Here is a 25,370-nt window from a genome sequence, read left to right as displayed (position 1 = left end):
GAATCGAAGCAAAAACCAACCAACCTGCCAACGTGAAGAATTATACAGTTCATGAAGTCAAAGGTCCGAAAGGTGACTACACTGCAATGAAGAGTATGTGCGCAGGCCAAACACAAGATGAGATTTTCTGCTATGTCTTCCTGTATCTATTTGACTGAACCGACATCCACATGTGGACGCGTGTCAATGTTTACCTATCCTGTAGGTATACAGAGATATACGTAATATATAGATCTCTATACGTGAAACAAACTATCATTATATACACATGGAATCACAAATCTACACGTATCTTACATTTTGGAGCGTTTGGGCAAAATGATCATTTTCGGAATAAAACTTGACTCCTCTACAAGTATTTTATTCAACTAACTCACTCAGGCATTAAATAACCAAGAGTTATTTATTAAACATCAAACATACATAAGCACACTGGCTGGCTTTGTTTTTTGAAGATTTAGTTATAAATATCACGGTAGCTACTGTAGTCCCCAGTACGTAGGACGGTGCCTGGCAAACCATAAAAATGCAATAAATATTTGCCGAATGAAGGTATGAATATCTGTAACGTCCTACACGGCACGTGAGTTTGAGGACTCAAATCTGTTTGGAACGATGTTTTGACTTTTATTTTTCCTAACAATCTTTAAAATTTTTTTAATGATTTAAAAAAACTTTTCATTTGATTAAAAAAATTGAAGTATAGTTGATTTACAATGTTAAGGGAGGGAAGGACTGGGAGTTTGGGATTAGCAGAGGTAAACTGTTATATATAGGATGGATAAACAACAAGGTCCTACTGTATAGCACAGGGAACTATATTCAATATCCTGTGATAAACCATTATGGAAAATAATATAAAAAGAAGAATGTCGGGCTTCCCTGGTGGCGCAGTGGTTGAGAGTCAGCCTGCTGATGCAGGGGACGCGGGTTCGTGCCCCGGTCTGGGAAGATCCCACGTGCCGCGGAGCGGCTGGGCTCGTGAGCCATGGCCGCTGAGCCTGCGCGTCCAGAGCCTGTGCTCTGCAACGGGAGAGGCCACAACAGTGAGAGGCCCGCGTACCGCAAAAGAAAAAAAAAAAAAAATGAAGAATGTCTATATGGGTATAGCTGAGTCACTCTGTTGTACAGTAGAGATGGGCACAACACTGTAAATCAACTAACAATTTTAAATAAAAGGAGCCTGAGGAAAAACACTTCTTTTTGATTCAAATGGGATGGTTCGGGGGAAATTTCCATGACATGAAGAGATGGGGTTTGAGAGATTTTTATGACAGAAATAATAATGATGATGATAATGATAAAATAATCATCATGGCTCTGAGAGCAAAGGCATTAAATACATATTAATAATCAGAAGAGGTGGTTCAGAGTAAATGAGTACCTCAAAAAGCATTACAATGGGCAAACTGAATTTGGTCCCAGTGAGAGCCTTTGCTGTTCTGCTGAGAGAAATTAAGCCCTAGCATTCCTCTCTTAGAGGACACAGGAGAACCATTCCATGGAGAGTTGTGTTAAAGGCTGCCGGGGAGGACTGCCGACCCACACAGGGCCAGCCAGGAAGGGGGTCATTCACGTCATGTGGGTGCACACACGTGGCCCAAGAGGCCATTTTATTTACAGCTTCTTCCTGCTGGATCAGGCCCATTTGTCTTTATCTCTCAAGTCTGTGTGTCGTTCCCATCTGCCACTGCTAACACGGAGTGCTCTAAACAAATGTGCTCTTAGGGCTGTAACTCCTTAATATAAAGTGCATTTAATAAACCTGGTAGTGACTCTAAAAAGAAAGGAGGAAGGCAGACTCGGAGAAAATGGCTGGAAGAAATTTGCAGTTAATATTTTACAAGACATTTGGATTCTGATTCCTCCTTGCTGTTAAAGTTTAAGAGCTTTTTCAAACCTGTATTCCTCTCTTGTTACTACATCCTTAATTAAATTAATTTATACGGTGAATGCTCTAACGATACTGCTGGAGATTTTCAATCAAAAAGCCTTATTGCTAGAGACAATGTGTGTGAAGACCTTGAAAAAAAGAATGGCATAAGGCCTAGTGCTGTCACTGGCACAGGGCTATTTGGCCCTGACATCTGATTACTGAAGAGATCGTGGTAGTTTTCCCGTGCCTCCGCTGAGGTCGTTATTTTATTTTTTAATTAAGCTAAATTAGGTCAGTGAGAACAAAATGAATCTTGCAAGTTGCCTTCACAAGGGTTTTCTCTCTCGGAAACACAGTGGCAGACGATGATGTTTCTACTGAATAATTCTACCGGTGAGGTTGTGCCTGCCTGAAACCCTAAACAAAGGAAGCTATCTCTTAGCCTGATGGGTTACGTCGTCAAAGGACGGGCAATCAAGATTTGTCCAAGAACGCAAATGGCTCAGCTGTGGAGCAAGTCTAACCAGTTGGTAGCAAGGCCAATGGTTCGTCAGGCTCTGCTTTCTGTGCAGACACGGTCACAGACTCACTAGGGATCTCAAGGGCGCGTGTGCGACCGTATAGCTTTGCCGCCTGGCACACAGCAGGCACCGATTATCATGAGTGATTTGTTAACCTAATGAAATGTCAGTAATAAATTAGGCGCCGTGCCTAAGATTTGATCTGTTGCGTATGTGTCAAAGAGCATGATCAAACCAGGGGAAGGCCCTCCCTACCCTCCGAAGCTCATTTCTTGCTCCCTGTGTTGAGCTCCTGAATTTTCTCCCTTAATTTCTAATAGTGTATTTCTAGGATTTATGTTGAGCACTTCAGAGGATGTAAGACCCAGCGTCTTTCTCAGTCACATGGTAAGAGACAGGCTTGAGAAATGCGTCCTTAATGCCTCTGCACTGCTAAGTAAGGCCCAGATGCTTTGCCCTATACCTCACCACAGAAAGGGTCTCTATAATCCACACATGACATGGGAGGAAGGGTGCCTTTATATAAAAATCTGAGAGCAGACACATCCAACTGCATAAATGAACAGCCCATCAGGTTTTCTTCCTCTCCCATACTAACCAAGTTCCTTCTCTCAAGAACGATAGTCTCTCAACACTCACCAAGTTTGGTTGCGTGATGAAAAGTTCCATTATGACAAAACATATCAACTGCAAAAGAAAATTAAATAGGGGAAAAAAACCTCCAACCAAACACGCAGCACTATTTGATCTTGTTTTAAACAGAAAGTTGTGGACACTTTAGAAAAAAAGGCAGCAAGTGCATTTTTAATGGATTTTATCCACAGGAGAAATGATTACAACCAGGAAAGCTTTAAAGTGTCAGCTGGTGATGCATTTTTCTTTATCCCTTTTATTTTTATTCAGAAAGAAATTGAAGGCATATGGCAAAGTGCATCATTAACTTCTTATTAATTTCATAATATGAAGGCTACCAGTTAAAATAGTAGTGTTACAACTTTAAATTACCGAACTCACTTGGTATTTAATGAGAGATTTAGCACAGCAGGGATTCTGTTAAATTAAGTTGTTCCTTCACATCACAGTGGGAAAACAGGTGTATACTGGTTTGGAATTATGGAAATGTTGACTAATTCCAAGGCTTGTAATCAAACAGAAAGGCACCCTGTAATATTTTTTTCCCCAAGAATATGCATTAATCTTTTATCTGGTCCCTTTTCTTCCTGCCCACCAAAGCTCCCAGCTGATAGGAAACCACTTTCATGTTCTTCCTGGAGCTGTTAAGGGTGATGCTGATCAGATAAAGCAATACATAAATGCAAGATGTGGAACTCCGTTCCCATGCGCCTAATTTGGAATGGCAGATGTAGGAATACTGTGCGCACTGTGAAGGCTAGGAGCTTACAAATCAGACCTGACTTCTCAAAATTTTCATTTAACCCACCTCAAGTAATTGGGCATAGGAAATTGAACTGGATAAAAAGAAAGCCGAAAACAATCCACAAACCATCTTTTCCAACCCCAGATTTCTTGTCCTTAATAATGGGTTTCCAGAATCACCAGCCCTGACTTCTGCATGCAGAATTTTTAAGGCGAAAAAGAGACATGGGCAACAATTTTTTTTTTTTTTAATACAGAAGATGCTATTTGTTTGCTGAGAAAAGGGTCAGAGTAAGATGTCCCAAATGGGAGCAAACTCATCAGTCATTTGTAGGTTTTTCAACATGGCCCATTCATCAGATTACTTCTGGGTTTCTAGGGAGCATCTTCACGTATGAAAATTGCGTGTTAAGAGCTATGTCCCTCTCCTAGTGCAGGTGGTGAACTCAAATTAACCAAGCTCTGCATTAATTTAAAATAGGACGTGATGTGCCTCTATATACCCTAAACACCAAGTAACAATTTATCATCAAGTAATTTTTTTAAACATACCTAGAAGGGATTTTGTACACTAATTACTGTAAAGTATTTCTTTCTAAAAGAAGGAATACCAAGTGGGTTTTGGGGTGGATTAGGAGCCTGGGAAATAAAAAAATTTTCTTCTACCACTGCCAGTAAATTTTAACTTGGTTGCTTCGTTCAATAATGTAACCTAACGCTGCAACCTCCTAGAATTTACGTTGGAAAACTTCCATTTATACAGAGAATGAAGCTGAAATGATACTTAAAAAATCATCAGGCAAAGCACTTAGACCCAGTAAAATCTCCGTTACTGAAAACCACCTTAGAAGTTTCAGGGAGAAGTAGTTAAACTGAATTGGGAGGGAGAATTCTGGTATCACACTTGCTTTTCTGAACCACTGTCTCTCTGATTTGCTCACACAAAAAGGGGAAAACCAAAGTGGTGTGATTTGAGACCAAGGTTCGTAACTTGTCACTTTTTTGTTATTACGAAGCTAATGTTTTGAAAACCTTCTACTGACTGTCTTGTCACTAAAATATTACACAATTTTCAATTGCGCTAAGGTGAATTAAACAAATGCTATCTTTTCTGGGGGTGACGGTATCAAATGACTTGTGTACATAGGTTAGCACGACAGATGAATGATAAAAAGTTAGAATTATACGCTGAAAACATTAGGGACATCGTGTTATCTTTCTTTTACTATTATCAAACCAGGTTTCAATAGAATCATTAACACAGCACTGATTACCAGAGGTTCTTCACTATCACCTACACAAATCATTATGCTATTAAACTAACTCATCCCTGATATTTGAGTCAACAGGGAAGATATCCCGACAGCACAGAGAAATTTATACCAGCATACACTAGATAAAACTGTCACAGCCCCCCAGAAATCATGTATTCTGATGAAGTAGCTATAGCCCACATCAGTTCATTTCTAGTGAATGGTACCAAGCATCCAAAAGTACTGGGAAGGAAATGGAAAAAAATTGTAAGCTTTGTATTTTCTGTTCTCTATCGACATGAAGCCGCAAATTGGGCATTAAAACATTGACTTTGTTAACCACCATTGACTGTTTAGAGACCATTAGGAGGTTGAATATTACGGCTGTGCAGGGTACATTTTTGTCCTTTCAAAAGAAAAATCTAAGGACTAAATTTGAAAAGAGGCTCCTGGTGAGTAAAAGCTTTTCCTTTTCCATTTGCTCCTCTCGTGCGTGTGTGTGTGTGGAGTTTCCCCCCGTTTTGAAATTGCAGCCCACCCAGTCCTCTTTTCAGCCACTGCGAGCCAGTGGGGTCACTCCGATTTTCTAACCGGGGGACATACTCTCTGAGAGGTCTTTCTGTCAGCGGTAATGCCAGTGTTTCTTGAGGGGCTGGCCAGCTGCTCTGGCTGCTGCAGGGGGGACGGGAGGTGGGGTCAGCACACCCTCCTCAAAAGCCCAAAGTCATTTTTGGCACTAAGAGCCCATCACTAGAACCTTCAGTTGAAAGGACCATTTTCAAGCAATAAAGTGATTTTGGTACAAAAGTAAACCGACTCACCCCAGGTAAAGTTTTAATATTGTGCAGTGCATTCTGGGCCTCAAGTGCAGCTTTTCTTGTATAAAATGTTACGAAACAACAACCTACAGAGAGAAATGAAAAGGTTTTAGAAATTTCTGTGAATGCTTTGCTTCGATATAATGGAGACTGGGGCGAACGAGTCATCTACTTAAAAGGATGCACAATTTAAAAATAAGTGCACGGGAACAGTAATAACAGCTCAAGCGTTTACACAGCGCCTTTCATCCTAAATCATATTTATTAGCTTCTCCCCACTTTGGGGAGTCAATTCCGAACTGTGCACCAGCTACGGGGAATCCAGCTGCTCAGGAACGAGGGCGGGAGGTGGCGGGTGGGTTGATAGTGGGACTGGCGGTGCACCCACGGCACCCAGAGAAGTGCTTAATCACAAGCACAATGGCAAAAACATACATCGACTATCATTTTCTTAAAGAATATCTCTAGAACGTCACCCTTTTAAAACACTTTCTCAACTCCAAGGTTTAGACAGCTGGATGATAAGCTCCCCAGGAGCTGGGATTGTGCTTTATTCTTTTTAACTTCCACCACAGTACATAATGCAAAATTCCATACATGAAACATGCAGTGTTTGTTCGCTGAAATGAAAGACTCTATTTTAACCAGTTGAGAAAGTAAGCTATGATGCAGTGGGCACATGCTGAAACATGTTTGCAGACTCTGTCCCGTATACTAAATACGGCTGTGGTATGTCAACTGGTAACCTCTTGACTCCCCGTTTCTCAGAGCTGATGGGAGTCCAGGCTGAAGGCCCCTCCAAGAGAGACCGGCATGTACCCTCTTCCCACCCAACTCCCTCCACCAAAGAAAATGGTCTTGAAAACTGTTTACATTCCTTCTGCATTCTAAAGGATGGCTGACCCCCTTCTTCAACCTGTATCTAAATACACTGGTTAACATATGTGGTTAGACCAGAGGAAGATACCGGTTAATTATCTATTAATTAGCATATAGTTTCTTAGCACGATCAGGCTTAGAAAAAAGGGGGAAAAAATTTGGAAATTAGAAAAAAAAAAAAAGATGCTGCCTCTGACCTGGGCTGCCTTGGATGAGTTGGGTTGAAAAAAAAAAAGCAGAGAGATGCAGTCACCCAGATTGTACATATTTCACCCTGGTCCTTATCCTAATGCTTGGAGAGGTGGAGAGAGCCTTGAGAGGTCCTCAAACGCCAAGTACAGCAAGTGGCATGAGAGAAATTCACAGCACCAAGGCATCAACATTGGTTCTATTCAGGGGAATGACGTAAGTAAGACCAAGAACAGAAGAAACGTGGCACAGCTGGAGAGCAGGAAGTTGGCACCACAAACCATCAAAGGTTCAAAATCATACACGGGCATCTACTTTTCAAAACAAAACTCATTCAAAGGAAGAAAATAAAGTACAAAACCATCCATACAACATTCCAAAATGCATATGCTTCCTCCTTATCTGGAAAAAGGAAACTTGGACCCTTGTTGTCAAATACTTGGTTTCACTGGAGTCTACTGAGATTAAATATGTAAGACCTCCACCTCCTGGACAAAGGAGAGTATGATCATAGCTCCTCGGCATTTAAAAAACTCCATGCCTCCAAGGATCAGAAACTCTTAAAGTCTATCATTTGCATGATGGAGGGATACGAAAATTATGAAGTGTCTTTAAAGAATCACAGATAGACAGAGTGTTCCTTTTTATATGAGCTTCCCACTTCAGCTATTTGAGTTCTTTGACCAGAGTTCATTTGGCCATACTGCCAGGTGGTAGACTTTTTTCCTGAACTGATCAAATTAATGTGTGATTTCCAGCTTCAATGGCATAACCTAAGCCCAGAAAAGCTATAGGAATTGCTTCAAATCAAGGAATGATTTTAAACAGCAGAGTCAAGTCCCAGCTTCCAGTATCCATCGTAATCACTTTAAGAGGAAGAAAAATTATATTCCCCTAGGCTTGATACAGAAAGAACAGGGAAAGAAAACCATGACGCAAAAGAATATTTAAAAAGAGAATGTATAACTGAATCACTGCTGTACAGCAGAAATTAATACAACATTGTAAATCAACTCTACTTCAGTAAAATTAAAAAGAAAAGAAAAGAGAAACAGGGAAAGACATCATCTCTGTCTTCCAAAAGCTTCTAACAACCAGACTCTGAGTAACTTCTCCTTTCTCTCTCCTGGGCTTATGGGGTTGGCTTCTGGGTAAGAAAGCAACGAGGACGCTCTGAACTTCCACTTCAATATCGAAGCTACAAAATCTGATGCTTTCAAGCAGGTAGATTTTGAGAGTGTGATACTTAAAAAATAGAAGATTTCGGATGCAGTAGAAGTCGTAAGTTTGCACGCCTGGAAAGAAGGCAATTAAGGAAGAATGATCTCAGTAGAAGGAAAACAAATGCCAGTCTGGCCATGCTCAGAGCTAAGAAGGAAAAGTTGAGGTCGGCCTAAAAGAACAGTGTAATGACAAGGGGAACGGAAACTGTGAATGACACATGATAAGATAAAAGCAACGAAGAATAAAGATGATGTAAACTGAAGGAATCTTATTGTTGGGCCACTGTGGACCCAACACATAGCGGTCTCAAGAATAAAGAATCCCTTCCTGCCTTAAACACCCGAACAAAATCCCTACCACTTCCCACGGCCTGAAATTCCACTGGGAAGGTACAGTTCATTTGCTATTTAAGTATTAAAATGCTACCCTTGAGGAAGGTAATAGGTAGTTGTTCCTACCTATTTACACCTTGAATTGGGCAACTTCAAGTGTTTCCCTCCTGAACAAGGTTCCTAGTGAACAGAAGGTGGCTTCTGTGCTTGTTTTGTTGGCTTTGACAAAGGGCAAGTTTGAAGCTGATGTCTGAGCAGCGTGGGATGGGGGTGAAGAGGGGCAAGAATGCAGCAAGGAGTCTTAATGGACAGAAGGGAGATGGAAAGATATTCCGAATCTCCAACTCTTTCCAATTTCATCCAGGGTCCACTCTGCCTATGCAACCGACGAGGTGAAATCAGGGATTTGTCACTACAGATCCTCTTTGAACTGTGCATAGCTCTGAACTCTTTTACTCTAGTCCCATCTAAACAAAGACCTTGGAAGAACATGCCCCCTGAAGCTCCAGTTCTAGTTGTAATACATAGAAGAGTATCCTGGACACCACTGGTGATACGCCTAAGCCCTCACTGCTCACCGACCCCCAACCCAAAAGCTCAGCTCCATGCTTGGCAAGTGAACTTGGGACCTTTGAAGGAGGTATCCCACCTCCAGGTGAGCAGAGCCCCAAGGCTCAGTGAGTAGAGCTCGGGCTGAATTTCGGCCCCGACTTGTAGCCTCAGCTGGGCACCCTCATGCAATGAACCACTCGCACCAACATGGGGGATCTGGGGGAATCTCACCCCAAGACTTCTTTTGGTTTCACACATTTGGTTCCTGAATGACTCAGTGGAAAATACCTTACTTCCTCTATACCTGAGTTACTTTAGCTGCATCACTCCTAAAGCAGTGAATAAAAACCAGGTCTGGGGACTTCCCTGGTGGCGCACTGGTTAAGAATCCGCCTGCCAATGCAGGGGACATGGGTTGGAGCCCTGGTCCAGGAAGATCCCACATGCCATGGAGCAACTAAGCCCATGTGCCACAACTACTGAGCCTGCTCTCTAGAGCCCACGAGCCACAACTACTGAGCCCTCGTGCCACAACTACTGAAGCCCGCGTGCCTAGAGCCCGTGCTCTGCAACAAGAGAAGCCACCACAATGAGAAGCACACGCACTGCAATGAAGAGTAGCCCCCGCTCCTACTTGCCTCAACTAGAGAAAGCCTGTGTGCAGCAACAAAGACGCAATGCAGCCAAAAATAAATAAATAAAATAAATTTATTTAAAAAACACATACAAAAAACCCCCCAGGTCTGCCTACCACTCCCTCCCCCTGAAAAAAAAAAAAAAAAAACTACATGGATATATAACCAAAGGGTTTCATTCAGAATAAATTTTTTTTTTTAAACAGTCAAAATTATTCCTGGGCTTCCCTGGTGGCACAGTGGTTGAGAGTCCACCTGCCGATGCGGGGGACACGGGTTCATGCCCTGGTCCGGGAAGATCCCACATGCCGCGGAGCGGCTGGGCCCGTGAGCCACGGCTGCTGAGCCTGCGCGTCCGGAGCCTGCACTCCGCAACGGGAGAGGCCACAGCGGTAAGAGGCCCACGTACCACAAAAAAAAAAAAAAAATTCCTTCCCTTTCTTGGCTAAAACTGTCTTGCACTTCATTCAGCATGCATACTAATTGACTTAATAAAAGTAATGTTTCATTAAGTTATCAGAAAATCTGCGGTAGAAATACTCCCAATTTCAACATTCATCTTAAAGTCCGCCATATGTGTTTTTCCCCCGAAGGGACATGAGTCTGGACACTTCCAGAGTAAGAATGTGTTTCACAGACTCTTGCTTCTATGAGTACTCTCCCAGCTAAACAACCACAGGCTTTTTTAGTAGTCAATCACTTGATATACTCACTTAAAATCTTAGACTCAGACCTCACACCAGAGGGCCCACATCACAAAGGGGATGGGAACCAGGCAGGAGTGAAAAAAAATAAAAATAAAAAATAAATAAAATCTTAGACTCATTGACTTGCGGAGATCATTTCAACACAGGAAGGGAGAAATATCACTAACGTTTGCCCTGAGATGGTGCTCATCATGGCAAAAGGCCAGGGAGCGACTCTAGATCCTAGAAAACCCGTGGAGGTGCAACAGGGTTGGAATTTTCTTTCCTGCCTACCCTAACTGGATGGACAGCTGTTAAGGGAACCACCTGGCTTTTAGATTTCCCTGCACCAGCTGTAACTCAGGTCTGAAATTTACCAGATTCGTTTGCAGGTCAGCTGCAACACCAGATGGCCCAGCAGTCTGATTCGGGGGACAGACCTCCCTCCTCCAACCAGGCTCTGCTTCCAACATCACGGTAAGGTGGGTGGTTAAACGCCGACAACAGCCCCAGGCACTCTTCAATGGTCAGCGGCTGCGCCGTGCACCCGAGGTGACCACCCCTCCGGTGTCAGCATCGCTCCCAGAATCCGCTTTCCCTGCTGCCTGTGAAGTGCAGAGCAAGGCCTGATGCACGTCACAGGCTGGAAGCCACCTGCCGGGGGACTCCGGGGATGCGCAGAGCCGAACGCTTCAGCCAGGCTCAGCCCTCCTGCTTTCTGCTCTGTGCGGCTTCACATTTTTCTGCGCTACCCGTCTGACACAGTCTCCTAAGCACTCGCACCTTATAATTCTCGCCACCTTTATCCCCTGGCTCTGGAGTTTCTGCCAACGGCAGCAGCCAGCTTAGGAAAGATAAACATGATGGCCCAGGCCCAGGTGACTTCGTGGCATCTCACTTTCCAAGAGTTTCAACAATTCGCTGTGTTAATAAGAGCTCTGGATTTCAGAGCCAAAAATAAAAAAAAATCCATGTGTTGCATGTCTATTTATCAGGCCCATCCCCTTACGCCCCACCACGGCTCTTTAAGTTCACAGGTAGAACAGGTTAGGGGGTAGAACTCGAGAGGTGATTCCAGAACCAAGTAACAGTGTTTCAGGCCCATACGGAGTCCAACGTGCCCACTAGTGATGACTCCTGTACTGAACCCCAAGACATGCTGCTGAGCCTACATACTGCAGGGGGTATCACGTGAAAGCTCACGGGCCATTACCATCTCCCTGTGAATTCACTTTGCGGCTCAACTTTGACCACCTGGCTGACCCCTAGGAAGGCCACTTAAGACAGATCTGTTTGGATGGGAAAGAAGGTCTAGAGAGAAAGGTCCTGGGGTGCAGAGTGCCCACTGTGAAGGCCACCGGTGTGAGGCCTCACTGTGAGCATCTCTGGATGGTCAGGAGGCACCCAGGGTACGCTGGGCCCCAAGGGAACGAGTCAGGGGGCCTGGCAGCTTGTGACGGCCCCGATTCCCACAAGTTGGCAAGTTCAGCAATCTGGTTGCCCATGTTCAGCTTGTAAAGCAATGTGTCCTCAGGATCATAATTGTGTGACATGATCAGACCATCCTGTACCGTAAGTTGAGAATGGTAATTCTCAGAGACGCCAAGAGCTACCTACTCCAAACAGGGTAGTTGGTGTCTGACTATATTTCCTCACAAATATTTTCTGTGGCCATAAAAAGTTCCCTCAGGTATTCTGCTGGCTTCACTGCTGAATAATCTGAGACACTGTGATGAGGTTTCTGCTGTTTCCAAAGATAAAGCCTCAAAGAAGACAGGCCAATGGTCTCTCTATACACACACACACACACACACACACACACACACACACACACACACGTAGGGTATTTAAAGCCATCAAGAAGACACTCAACTTTACTGAAAGACTTTAATTTTAAATGATCAAGTAGACTTATCCTAAAAGAAACCATCTGGATTATCACCAATCTTTTCAAACCACAGCTGTTTCTCTTGGAAAAGCCTAACTTGGAAACTCTTGGTAATAATACTCACAGGGAAAAAAAATGCACCCCTTATGCAGAGATAACCAGTTTATATCATGGCCTGTCCTGAGTCAAACAGCACTTAATTTCCATTCTTCCGTGTGGAGGGTGGTGTAGACACAGCCCGAGAGAATGGTACCGAGATCAGATTTTAAAATTAGTTCTTCCCTGAAGAAAACTGACACCATACTTGTTCAAGAAACTTCTCTGAGGTTACCAAATTGCGGGGGAAGGAAACTAAGGTTTGATGCTCTGAAGATACCATTTTATAAAAAGACACTTTTAAGTCTTTGGCTCTAAAATATGGACAGCATGGTAGTTTTTTACTCTATCTGTGTGTTTGTTTTAAAGAATCCAGGTATGAAGATGGTAGGTCAGTGACTTGAAAGGTTTGCAATTATTGAAATAGTCACTCGTCCGCTGTGGGGTAGAAATTTCAGATCACATGCCAACAATTACACTCTCAGTGGCACGGGAAGCCAGCCCTACGTATGGCTGGTCTAGTGGAACATTCCTCACTATTCTCCTGGAGCCACCAGCTCCCTCTCCTTGAAAGGCTGCTCCCATAAATGCGAGAAAGGGCCATTCCCAAAAGGAATGTTCTCGTCCTGACTGTTAATACTTTTTCTGATGAAACTCTTCAGTAATATCTTAATATGGGAAATTGTGGAACGTTTTCTGAAATACAAACAACTAGACAACTTGAGGATAGAGGAGAGAAGGTGAAAAAATGATTTCCCACAATGCTGTGGCCAAGCTGGTAAACTAAAAAGTACTTCAGGTTCAGAGCTTCTGGTGTTGTGTACGTGGACACCTGTCTCCCCAAGTCAACTCTGTCCCTGGGGTATAAAGAGGGTTCCACCCACGTCCTCAAGGTCACTCAACATCTTGTACAAGAAATCTGCATCACTGTCAAAACCTACACAAATAAACATTTGAAAACAATCACAGAAAAATCGTGTGCTGGTTGAACCCTGTACGTACTTCTTTAAAAAAAAAAAAAAAAAAGGAATAGCCCTGGCAGAGAGATTCAGTTCAAGCTGTATTTGAATTCAAGACAGCAACAGGGTCACCATGGTGTAAACTGAAAACTCCTTTAAAGGCTGCCTTCGAATTCTAAGGGGCCGTCAGATCAAGAGACCAAGGCCCTGTGAGGCTAAATGACTGAACCTGCTACGGTTTTTTTTCTTTCTGTGAATGAAGCTCTCTTTTGTCTACACATTTGCAAGCAAAGCAAGTGCCTCCTTTACACAAGTCCAACTGCAGTTGGGATCTTGGCTTCGTGTCGGGTCAGTTGCACAGTTTAAGTCAAAAGAGGACGGGACTTCTCATCGCTGCTTCCCCTTATCATCTGTTTTCTCCCCCAAACTCAGCCACTATGTAGAGAATTTCATGCTTCTTTGAAGGTTGTTGATCTCAGTGGTGCACTCTGTGCTCAAGTGAATCTCCCACATGCTAAGTAAGGTTCTGACTATCAACCATGGGCTTACCCACTGCCAAGACCCTTGACTTTCAGTTTCTACAAGGCAGTTAAAGGTTCAAAAACCCCATCCAAAAATCCCCTGAATTAAACAGTTAAAGTAAACTTAGCAGTGACCTTAAAAAAAAATGAAGTAGCCTTCCAGGGGTCTAGAAGATGACCCTCTAGAGTCTTGAGGAAAAGGACGATGGCAAAATGCCATCCAGCAGGCAAACTGGTCCCCGAGAAGCACAGATGGATCCCCTTCCTCAGCCTAAAGTCCACCCCCCCCCCAAAAAGAACTGGCACTGTTGGTTAAAAACCACATCCAATGCACTGTTATTGACTTGGGGCCTCCATAGTCCTAGGTCATTCTTTATTCTTTCTACTTTGTCCTCAAAACATGGCTTGCTTTAGAGGAATGTAAGATGGGACTTAACACGTAATGCTACTGATGTCACAAGCTGCATTTAAAATTCAGTCCCTTGGAACCCTCCTACACTGTTGGTGGGAATGTAAATCGGTGCAGCCACTATGGAAAACAGTATGGAGGTTCCTTAGAAAACTAAGGTTAGAGCTACCATATGATCCTGGGCATACATCTGGAATAGATGGAAACTCTACTTTGAAAAGATACACGCACCCCAATGTTCATAGCAGCACTGGTTACAATAGCCAAGACATGGAAGCAACCTAAGTGTCCATCAAAGATGAAAGGATAAAGAAGATGTGGTACATATACACACAATGGAATACTATTCAGCCATAAGAAAGAATGAAATTTTGCCACTTGAAGCAACATGGATGGACCTAGAGATTACCATACTGGGTGAAGTCAGACAGAGAAAGACAAATATTACATGATACCATTTATATGTGAAATCTACAAAATAATAGAAGTGAATTTATTTACAAAACAGACACAGATTCACAGACATAGAAAACAAACTGATGGTTACCAGAGGAGAAAGGTGTGGGGAGATATAAATTAGGAGTATGGGACTAACATATATACACTACTATATATAACATAGATAAACAACAAGGACCTACTGTATAGCACAGGGAACTCTATTCAATATCTTGTAATAACCCCTAAGGGAAAAGAATCTGAAAAAGAATCAATCTATCTATCTGCCTATGAACTCTGTCTATCTATCCATCCCATCCATCCACCACTATCTATCTACCTATCTATCTTTCTGTCTATCTGAATCACTTTGCTGTATACCTGAAACTAATACAATGCTGTAAATCAACTATACTTCAATAAAAAAAATAATAAAATTCAGTCCCCCGGCTGCTAAACACATTTATGTATTCCCTAGTATGATTTCCTTATCGTCGCCCCTCTGAACTTGGATGCTGCTCCAAGGTGGTTGTAATGATATCAACTGAGATATCAAGGAAAAGAATTTTAGAAAGCAGCGAAGCAGAAATTCCTTAAATGGTAAGAACCTGCAAGAAGATGAAAGGGTTTTGTTTTGCATCCTTTTTTTTTTTTGCTTTAAACTCAAAAGTAAGAAAAATAAAGTTAGAGGAAGTTAACGTGTCATCTTTCTCTTGGCTTCTATGCCTATTCCATAGAATCAAAGAATTTTACAATTAATTAACTCGAGTCACCCAACTCTCCATCCCCCTCTCATAGCATGTTAGCCAAAAGCCCACAATCACACAAGTAGCTCAGAGCAAAGGCAAAACCATCCACATCTAATGGTTCACAGCCACCTTCAAAGTTAATGCCTATCATAAGAGAGTTTGCCATGAACCACCCCTGATAGGTTCTGCTTTCCTCTGAAGGATCCTCAAGGCTGCTTCAACCTCCTCTCATGTCACTGAAAATGTCTCTTTACACCCCAAACCTCTCCTGTTTTAAACTGCTAACAGTCTTCTCTAAGACAAAGCACTTTTTTCCCTCTCTATGTAAAAGTGGGACTTCCAGAGCGAGAATAACAGCGACCCAATACAGATGCCACATCCTGTAGAAATCAACTTTTAATGAAACCATATCCAATTAGCTTATTTTTACAGAGTTTCATATAATGGGCACCCTGATGTAAAAAGTAATACCATCTGGCCATTACCTAGGAAGCAGACGGAGCCGTCATTCTGCTTTCAGTACCTGAATTATGTGGACACCACTGCTTGGCCCACCAACTGCAATCCCAAGGGAATCCCCAGGGAATTTCACTGACAAAGCAGGAGCTGTGCTTATGACTTCTGGTTGCCTGGGGCGCAGATCCTACGCTCGTCCAAGAACCCCGACTCATGTCCCCAGCAGGAGGACCCCTAGGCAGTAAATCAGTGCCAACTTTTCAACCAGGGAGAGAGCGCTGATCTCACGGGGCTCCGTGCAACCCCGCACCCTTTCCTGAGACTCTGCACCTGACATGCTGGGACCACAGTCGGTTAATCGGCCACAAGATCACAGTCTGCCCTGGTGACTTTTCTTGAAGGAACCATCTCCTGATACTCCCATGGCCCCGTGAAGTGAGGCACGCTCTCCAAATCCTCTGCCAGGCAAACGGAGTTTCTTTCTTTTTTTGACCTAGATTAAATCTACCGCATTTTTAAGCCTTTCGGGAAAGCAACCAGGAGGGATGTGCATGGATCTGTGTGTACTGCAATACTTCCTCACCAATTATTATGTAAATCCCAGCAACTGCAGGACACAGATCAAAAAGATATCACGGGCAAAACTGCTGGGATCTGCTTTTTCCCCTTTCCCTGGGCCTCTGAAATAAGCCACTTAGGTTAAACCATTTCAGTGTAATAGCTGTAAAAGTATCTGAAGAATTTTAAAGTCACCCCTCGCCCCTGATGAGACAATCACTGCACTTGGCTGTTTCTTAAAGGCTCCCACTCTGCTCTAAGCATTGGAAGGTGAGTTTACGGGGCCGTGCGTGTTTGCCAAGGAGTCATGGCGACAGAATGTAGAGGGCAAGCAGTCTCCTTTGTTAAGAAATGCAAGGGAATAAGCAAACTGTGGATTTGATTAACTTGTATTTTTAAAATATTAATTCTAGAGTAGGAGGGAGGGCTATATTTTTTCTTTCAAGGTAAGAAGAAAATAGGTTGAACATGACAAGCCAACAAGAAGGCCATACTGGGTGGTCTCCCTCAAGTCAGTGTGTCTGGCCCCAATACCTGGGCTGGTCAGTCCCCCACGAGTCTTGGTGGCAGAGAGGGTTCTAGGGGGCACGGCAGCCAAGGCTTCTTCTCCAAGGGTCCAGAGGATTGAGCAAGGCCTCAGGCTGAGTTAATCAAGATACCTTGACATAGATTAAGGAAGGTGTCCCAGGGTTAAATGTGGTAGAAGACAGTTCCAATTAAAAAGGATTTCGTTTCAAAGGCACCGAGGGACCTCATTAAAAAGAAGTTTCTAATATAAGGTTATTGTGTAGTATGCGTTCTCCTGGGGACAGGATGGCGCTATAATTAGGAGCCTGGTGGCAATGAGAGTCATCTTCCTGTGATTCTCAATTCAGCACACTGGGCCATGAGATGCTTCCTGGCCAGACCACTCTGTGAAGTCTCAACTTCACTGTCCTGTTTGATGGTCGGGCAACTTCTATTTGCCAAGTCTACACATTCAGACCCCTTATGTCGGCTTGAATAAAATACAGCTCAGCACCTACCAGTGGTATCAGTGGTATTCCAACTTCTTATGGGCCCGTTCTAGGTGGGGCTGGACTCTTTTGTAAGAGGCTTTCAATCCAGACTAGAGCCAAGGTATTTTTTTTTCCTGTTATGGGGGTGAGGAAAGTCATATCTACTTCCTCATTCCGACCTGTACGGGTCAAAATGAAATGGAGACAAACTCACTGGCTATAGAAACTGTATGTTGGCTCAAGTAAAGATCTGCCCTTATTTTAGACTTTTCCTGTAGCAGATGGCTCCAGAGAGCTGATATTTATGGGCATTATAACTGCCTCGTCCACTCCCATGAAAACTAAGGCATCTTTCATGTGCATGTAGATCGGGGAGGGAGATATTTTTACAAATTGCCCGGAACAGCAGAAATCATATAAGAAATGCACTTTTGTAGCCAAGTATAAATTGATGTTCTAGTGATAAAAGGCAAGCATCCTTGGTCCCAGAGTTCTCAGGGCAGAGACTATGACAGGTTTCAAAGTGGCCCTGGATATTTCCTCCCTGCTCTGTTCATAGAGCTCTGCTGAGTAAAGCAGTCGTCCTTTAGCACTTCAGACGGACTGGGTGTCGGACACATTTCTGAAACTCTCTAAGCTGCTTTTCCTTACTTTTAAAATGGGGTAACAGCAGCTCTATCCCAGGGTTATTAAACAAGGTAATTTATGAAAATGTATATAGACCACAAATCCTGGCATATACGCTGACGTGCTTAATAAATGTTAGAGGTTATTGCCCACCGTAAATCTGTTACGTTCCTCCATAAAGCCCCTGGCCCACACAGACCCTGTGCAGGTTCCCTACAAGGCAGGCGAGAGCCGGTCAGCATTATCCTGATGATTTCACACAAAAAAAGCCCCCGAGGCACAGAAGGGCAGCATTCACATGCCAGCCACAACTTCACGCTGCTCCCTGCTGGCCTCTGGATGGAAGGGAGGCAAGCGAGCCTCTTGTAAGTGATGACCATACACCCGGTAACAGGGTTTGGAATTGATTTTGTTGTCTTGCTTTCTGAAGTAATTACTTGGAACTGGCCAAGTTCGCCCATTTGCATGGCCCTTGAGGACCCTGGACACCCATTTACATGGCCTCTGAACAGTCAATCCATTTTAATGGAATCGTTTTGCAGACTTTCCTTTTCAGAGTACAACAGAATTACCCCCAACTGTACACTTGATGGTACTCCCCCAAGAGGCCAAAATTCCCTAAAACAGTGAGTTATTTGAAATACACCCTGTGGCTGTCTAATGAGCATACCTGGGTTTCATTACTATAAAACTTTAACCACGGACCTGTCGTTTTCCTGTATTTTACAGCAACCGGGGAGGGGGAAAAGAAAAAAGAGCACTGATCCTGGGCTCTGCATGAAGAGGTGGAGTTCTAAATGTCAGGATCAGGAGAGGAGAGGAAGGGACATGTGGGGAGGAAGGCTGTGGACAGATTCAGGCATCCCCTGAACAAAGGGGTTCCCAGCAGCTGGATTTCATTTTGAGAGTTGCCATCACACAATGATAAGACACAAGAAAAAAAAAAAAATCACTGCCTGATGATGAACTGCTGTCCCCTACAGTGAACCTGCTATAGTGGTTCAGTTGTTACTTCATTATCATGCCACCTAAGGACCACCTTTGAAGGCAGGGAGCCACTTCTGAAGGTTCCTTGGTCCCCTTCACAAGGCACAACATGAAGCTGGGCTTGTAGGTGCTTTTGAAATACTTATGGATTGACTGTCCTCAGGGCCTTTTCCCATATGCTCGCCTCACAGCAATATGGTTTTCTTCTAGACTTCGTGTGTCATGAGTCTTTCTGATTTGGGCTACTGGTGATGAAGACGGTCCGTACAATACTCTTGAATCCATTTTCTGAGAAATGATCCTGGTAGAGCCAGTCAATTTCTGACCTGAGGTAGCTGTGGTTTGATGGTTAGGTGAAATAGATTTTGACCGATCCGTTTAGTAAGTTAATGTACACACAGTACCAAGCTCAGAACTGGGCACACGGAAAACACGAAGGAACGGTCAGCTTGTTTTCTTCCTTCTATTGTCTGATATCATTTTGGGGGTACTGTAAAGGTTTCTTCTATATCTAGAGTGATCCAGAATTTGGAGAGTGGGAGGGGGAATATTAGTCATTATTCTGGGACAACAGATGAAAACCGGGGCTGTCGCAGGTAAACCCTACGTGCCCCTTCTCCACTGAGATCCCTCCAAGTCCTGACTCTCCTCCTTTGGGCTTCATCCTTATGGCCTGAAGCTCAGATTTATATTAAAACAAAAATTCCTTGGGAAAAACAACACTATGATCTATTTTCCAGTGATTTATACTAGAGTATAAATCAATCTCTGACTACAGGCTTTGATAAGAGTATACACAGTGAGAATGTCACGGTCGGGGCATGAGGTAGTGCCATGGAAAAACTCTGGTGGCTGGGGAAAAAGAAACTTCACTCATGGGCTTCCCTGGTGGCGCAGTGGTTAGGAATCCACCTGCCGATACAGGGGACACGGGTTCAAACCCTGGTCCGGGGAAGATCCCACATGCCGCGGAGCAACTAAGTCTGTGCGCCGCAGCTACTGAGCCTGTGCTCTAGAGCCCCCGAGCCACAACTACTGAGCCCAGGTGCCACAACTACTGAAGCCTGCGTGCCTAGAGCCCGTGCTCCACAACAAGAGAAGCCACCGCAATGAGAAGCCCTCGCACTGCAAAGACCCAACACAGACAAAAATAAATAGATAAATAAATAAAAATCCAAAACCAAACAAACAAAAAACTTCATTTGCACTGTAATTTCGACAAGGGCTGGTCCAGATGTGACTGTGACCCAATTTACATCTTGGACTGGAGAGCGGAACGGAAAGGGGCCTTAGTAATCATCTAGGGTAAGTCCCTATTTCCAGCAGAAGAAACTAAGGCACAGAGAGGAAGTATTTGGATTTGCAAAGCCTGAACCCCAATCTCACTCTTGACAAAGACCTAGAGATGATCATACCAAGTGAAGTAAGACAGACAGAGAAAGACAAATGTCATATATCACGTATATGTGGAATCTAAAATATGATACAAATGAACTTATTTTACAAAATGGAAACAGACTCACAGGCATAGACTCACAAACTTATAGTTACCAAAGGGGAAAGGGGGTGGGGGGAGGAGGGATAAATCAGGAGTTTGGGATTAACAGATACGCACTACTATATATATAATAAACAGCAAGCACCTACTGTATGGCACAGGGAATTATATTCAATATCTTGTAGTAACCTATAATGGAAAAGAATCTGAAAAAGAATGTGTGTGTGTGTGTATAACTGAATCACTTTACTGTACATCTGAAAATAACACAACAGTGTAAATCAACTATACTTTAAAAAAAAGTTTTTTTGTTTTTTTTTTAAAAAAGAACACCGTGCTTCCTCATTGCTCTAAATGTCAACCCAGATGAACAGCAAGCGTGGCTTTCCATTTCTCAGGAAATTAAGTATTAACTGGTGACAGATACAAGAAAAATACAATACACGGTCCCTGCACTTGACGTGTTTAGTATTTAGCAGCAGAGTTAACTGCTCATTCGTTAGCAGGTAGAGAGAAGACTCATCTTCTTCGCCAGAGACTCTCTCCCTCGAAAACTTCAGAGGGAAAAGGTGAAACAGCTCCTTGCTTTCAAGATTATGGAAAACTCTATACACTGGCTGATCCGCAGCCATTGGGCTTCGCTCAAGAATAACATGCCGTCTATCAGCCTTCCTCACCCTGGCACAGACGCTCAAGTCGTATTTGATCTGAGAACTTTCGTTTTCCTCAGTCTTTGCCAGTGACGCTTATTCTTCTGTTAAACCTTTTAGAAGAAAGGAGAAAGGAAATAATACCCCGCGGGTTCCCGTTCCATCCTCTGATGACTGGATGAAGATGGATTTCCAAGTCTTTAGCCCCTTTTGAACCGAAGGGCTACTGCTCGTCTGGATTTCAGACAAACACACACACGATGATTAAGGTGGGGGCAGGAAGAAAGGCATGTCGTAAAACACTCTGCAAAGAGCTAAAAGGCTCTAGGCAACAAAGATCACTGGTATGGGTGAAGCCCCTGCTGTCCTCTATCGCTCCCTAATTGTGCAGATAACAAATGATAACAACACTGCTTTGTAGTTACAAGAGATGTTCTCCCACCACTAAGGGTCTCGTAGTTAGCTGTCAATTTCATTCTATCATGAGCAGATCAGTAACTCAAGCAATTAAAATAGTGGCCACTGCAAATATCTTTTCATTGACTGTACTGTCCTGGAATACTTTTTACGTTAGTGAGAGGAAGAGCTCCCTTCCTGGATATAATAACTGTGTTAGACTAATCCTAAAGTCGGTTTCAATTTCCCGAGCACATCCACTTTGTCGAAAGGGATGTGGTCCACATCACTGCTGGGTAGCGTGGAGAAGGCAGTGTAGGATTCAAATGCACCCTGGAAAGCACCGATGGAATTCCCCACATCCCATGTCACCCTTCTGGAACATGTGGAAGGCTGGGTGCGGCAGCCTTCCAGCCTTCATTTTTGGACCTAGGTCACTGATAAATAATTCAACCACTATTCGCCAAATATATTTATGCTTTTAATTTCCATGATGGTAGGTTGCTACAGGATTCAACATTGTGACAGGAGGGGGAAAAAAACTCCGATGAGTTCTTTCCTTGTCAGTCTTAGACAGTGAACTATATGTTAAAGAGCTGTCATAAATGGATATATTCCAATAGCTGATATAAACCATAAAAATAACTATGTGTCAAAATGACTGGTGAACTTGATCAACTAAGTGACGTAATCGGCTAATTCGAAGAAAAATTCAGGTTTGGACAGGTGTATAAGTATTACACGCGAGCGTCACTGTATAATCTTGTCTATACGGCGAGGCCTGTAGCTAAATCCAAAGACTAGAGGGTGGCAGGAGTTGGGTCTCCTTACAACAGGGCATTCCCAGCCTAAGACTGCAACACATGTACAAAATACCTTTCCACATCCAATTACATCTTAAAACAGTGTTTCTCAAACTTGCCTGAAGATCATAGTCGCTTGTTTGTAAATTCCTTGGAACCAACCCAGGGTCCTCCCATGGGATCAGGATTTTCAGGGCCAAGGCCTGGTCATCTAAGTGTCCCCCACGATTCTTATCCTCTGGGGAGCCTGGGAAACACCACCTGTGGCAAAGCCCACCAGCTGCCCACCTAAATCCATTCCTCCCACGGGGCCAGGAATGCAGCAGAGGGCAGGGTGAGGCCACGTGGGCTGGCTTCTTGCCACGTGACCACATACAGTCTAAGGGGACGTGAGTGGAGTGATACTTGCTGCTTCAGCGCCAGGGCTTTTAACAGAGCAGATCTAAGTCTTCCACATTTTCCTTCCTTTCCTTCTGGATGGATGCACATGGCAAACGACAACAGCAGCGGCAGCAAAAAACCCAGGGGAAGGCCGAGCCACAAGGTGAAGAAGGCTGGTTCCCTGTATTGCCACGTGGAGGAAAGCGGCCACCAACCCAGAACACCCAGAAGGGATTCCTGACATGAGCAAGGAGGAAACTACTGTGTTTGGAGTCCTAATACATTTTTAGGCCTATTTGTTATAGGAGTTGGGCCTCTCCTGATTACTACAACGTCAAACAGTAAAAAAAAAAAAAAAAAAAAAAAAAAAAAAATATATATATATATATATAAATACAGTTGAAACAAGGACAATGTTATTAGTGCTCTTCGACCCACACCTTTAGCACATTGTTGGCGTCCTGCCCAAAGTAGCTGTGCTAAAAACACACCAGAAGGATCGAAGTGAGTGTGCTTTAGAATTTGGTTTCAGAAAATTAGAAGTTGGTGGACAGCTATAGAAAAATCAGGTGGATAAAGTGAGTGATGCGTTTAAACCGGATTTCATGGCTTTGTGGTGAGAATACTTTTTTTTTTTTTTTAAACAAACCACTCGGCAAAATCGACTAGATTCACGGGAGGATGTAATCTTGATAGGAGAGTCTAACACATTTCAATCCACATCGCTAAATGATTCCTAATTTCATCTGCTTGTTGGTGAGGTTTAGTCCACGAACACAAGTTAATTTTTTGTCTCCTCTTTCAATCTCTTCTCTCTTCTTTTTGTTACCACTTCTCAAAGCGCTGATTCAGCAGTTCAGGTTTATTTCCCCCCCCCCACCCCTTCCCTCTACTGCTTCTCCAACCTATTAGCATCTCAAGTGGGTCTGGGGACCAGGCAGGGCCTGCTGTGCAGGTGGGTACAGAAATCTGACCTGGAGAGGTCTCAAGGGGTTTGGACCAAGTTGGCAGAGGAAGGAGGCCATCTCCTGTACCATTTTCCTGGGTTGAGTTATGGGTGTCTCCAAGTCCTTTTGGTGCCTAGGTAGATCTGCAATTGTTTTAAATCCCTCCAAAAAAATTCACAAAAATAAGCACATGCCCACAGAAAACCGAATATATGCGATATCAAGGTGTAGCCTACGAACATCTAGGGAACAGGTATTTTAAAAATTTAATAAATTCACCTCTTTTCTTTACCCCTGTTGGTTGAGAGTTCATGTGACTCTAAAGAAGTATACAGAATACTAAGTATCTTTGTGCTAAGAAGATGCTTTGAGTTTTTTAGCATTGTGATAGAGGGACAAAGAAAAATTAGTACTTCGAACGGAGGTGAAGGTGAGGTTGGACATGAGAGGTACCTACACGGAAACACGATTCCTGAACAGTTTGTAGGCAGCATGGAAATCATATAGGCTAACGGGTTCTTGCAAACTACTTCTAAAGCTTCTAGAGTGGCCCCAAATTCATTTACTCCACCCACCCCCCAAACCTCTCACAGGACCGCCAAGGCAATAGCTGGAAAGTCTGGGTGCGTTTGAACATCATTCACTGTCTCCAACCAGAACTAGAAATCTGGAAGGTCCCTCAAAAGCTGTCCCTGGAAGATCTGCCCTAAAATATATTCTCTGGAATGCACCTTCCACGACCCAGTTTCGCGACATGGATGTCAGGGTGTCTCTGGGCGCTGACTGTGCTGGAAAGCTCCCAGGTGGGAAATGCAGGCCATCCAATCAGGGCACATCTAGGTTATCTGGAGCCTGAAGACTCTGACTGGTTTCATTTCATCAGACTTCATCATACCCCTTGCTCTATGTTAAGCCTTCCTCAGTACTGCTTTAGGGAAGCCATGCAGAGATGGTAGGGAGAGTTAAAAAAAAAAAAAAAATTCTAAATTTCCAGCCGTCAAGCCTAACTTCTTGCCTGTCAGCAGCTTTTGAAATATTGATGGCGTTTTCCCCCTCCTAACAGACAAGCTGAGTGGAGTCTGGAGAGCCTGCACTTAACTGTGACTAGAAATAGACTCTGCGTAATTAAATATATTTTTCAAGAGAAGGCGTACTCACACTGGAGGGGAGCCACACCCATCGATCCACCTCTCCAGGCCCGATCTGTCTAGTGCAGACTCTGGACAGTGCAGTAATACACGGGCTTGTGCTACGTGCAAGCCTGACGTCTACTTCTGACGCATCTAGCCGGGTAGCAACACAATGTGGGGCCCATGTTCAAGTAACAACAGAAGAAGTGTTTGTCTGGAGGGACAGGAGTCTGTTTGGGAGTGATTTAACTATATACTCAAGAGGGAAAGAAGAAGCCAAGAGGTGATGAGCAACTGAATCAGGAAGAGTAAATCATCACAGAAGCAAACAGGAAGCATCTTGCACTGTGTTCTTAACCAAATGGCTTCTCACTGTCCCCAGTTCAAGAGGTTGGAGCCAGAGAGACAATATTCTCGGGTTCTAAGAAAACTAACATTTCTTCCTTGATAATCTCTCACCTTTAAAAAAAAAACAACAACCATACGACCATACACGATACCTCACCCACCTCTACAAACCCCTATCCATGACGCACC

The 25,370-nt window shown here is 43.5% G+C and overlaps 1 protein-coding gene across 12 annotated transcripts in view; it reads right to left on the bottom strand.

Annotated features, from left to right (window-relative positions):
- CELF2 (CUGBP Elav-like family member 2) overlaps positions 1-25,370 on the bottom strand; it is an 833,081-nt gene that overhangs the window by 114,261 nt on the left and 693,450 nt on the right. For all 12 annotated transcript variants that reach the window (XM_065900981.1, XM_065900945.1, XM_065900928.1 and 9 more), the window contains one exon: positions 5,849-5,931. In XM_065900981.1, the coding sequence (XP_065757053.1) occupies positions 5,849-5,931 (83 nt within the window). The remainder of the gene's footprint in view (positions 1-5,848; positions 5,932-25,370) is intronic.

The sequence above is a fragment of the Phocoena phocoena genome, chromosome 2 (genome assembly GCF_963924675.1).
Source record: "Phocoena phocoena chromosome 2, mPhoPho1.1, whole genome shotgun sequence".
Lineage (NCBI taxonomy): Eukaryota > Metazoa > Chordata > Mammalia > Artiodactyla > Phocoenidae > Phocoena > Phocoena phocoena.
The sequence above is the reverse complement of the archived record's forward strand: the minus strand, read 5'-3'. Positions and strand labels throughout refer to the sequence as shown.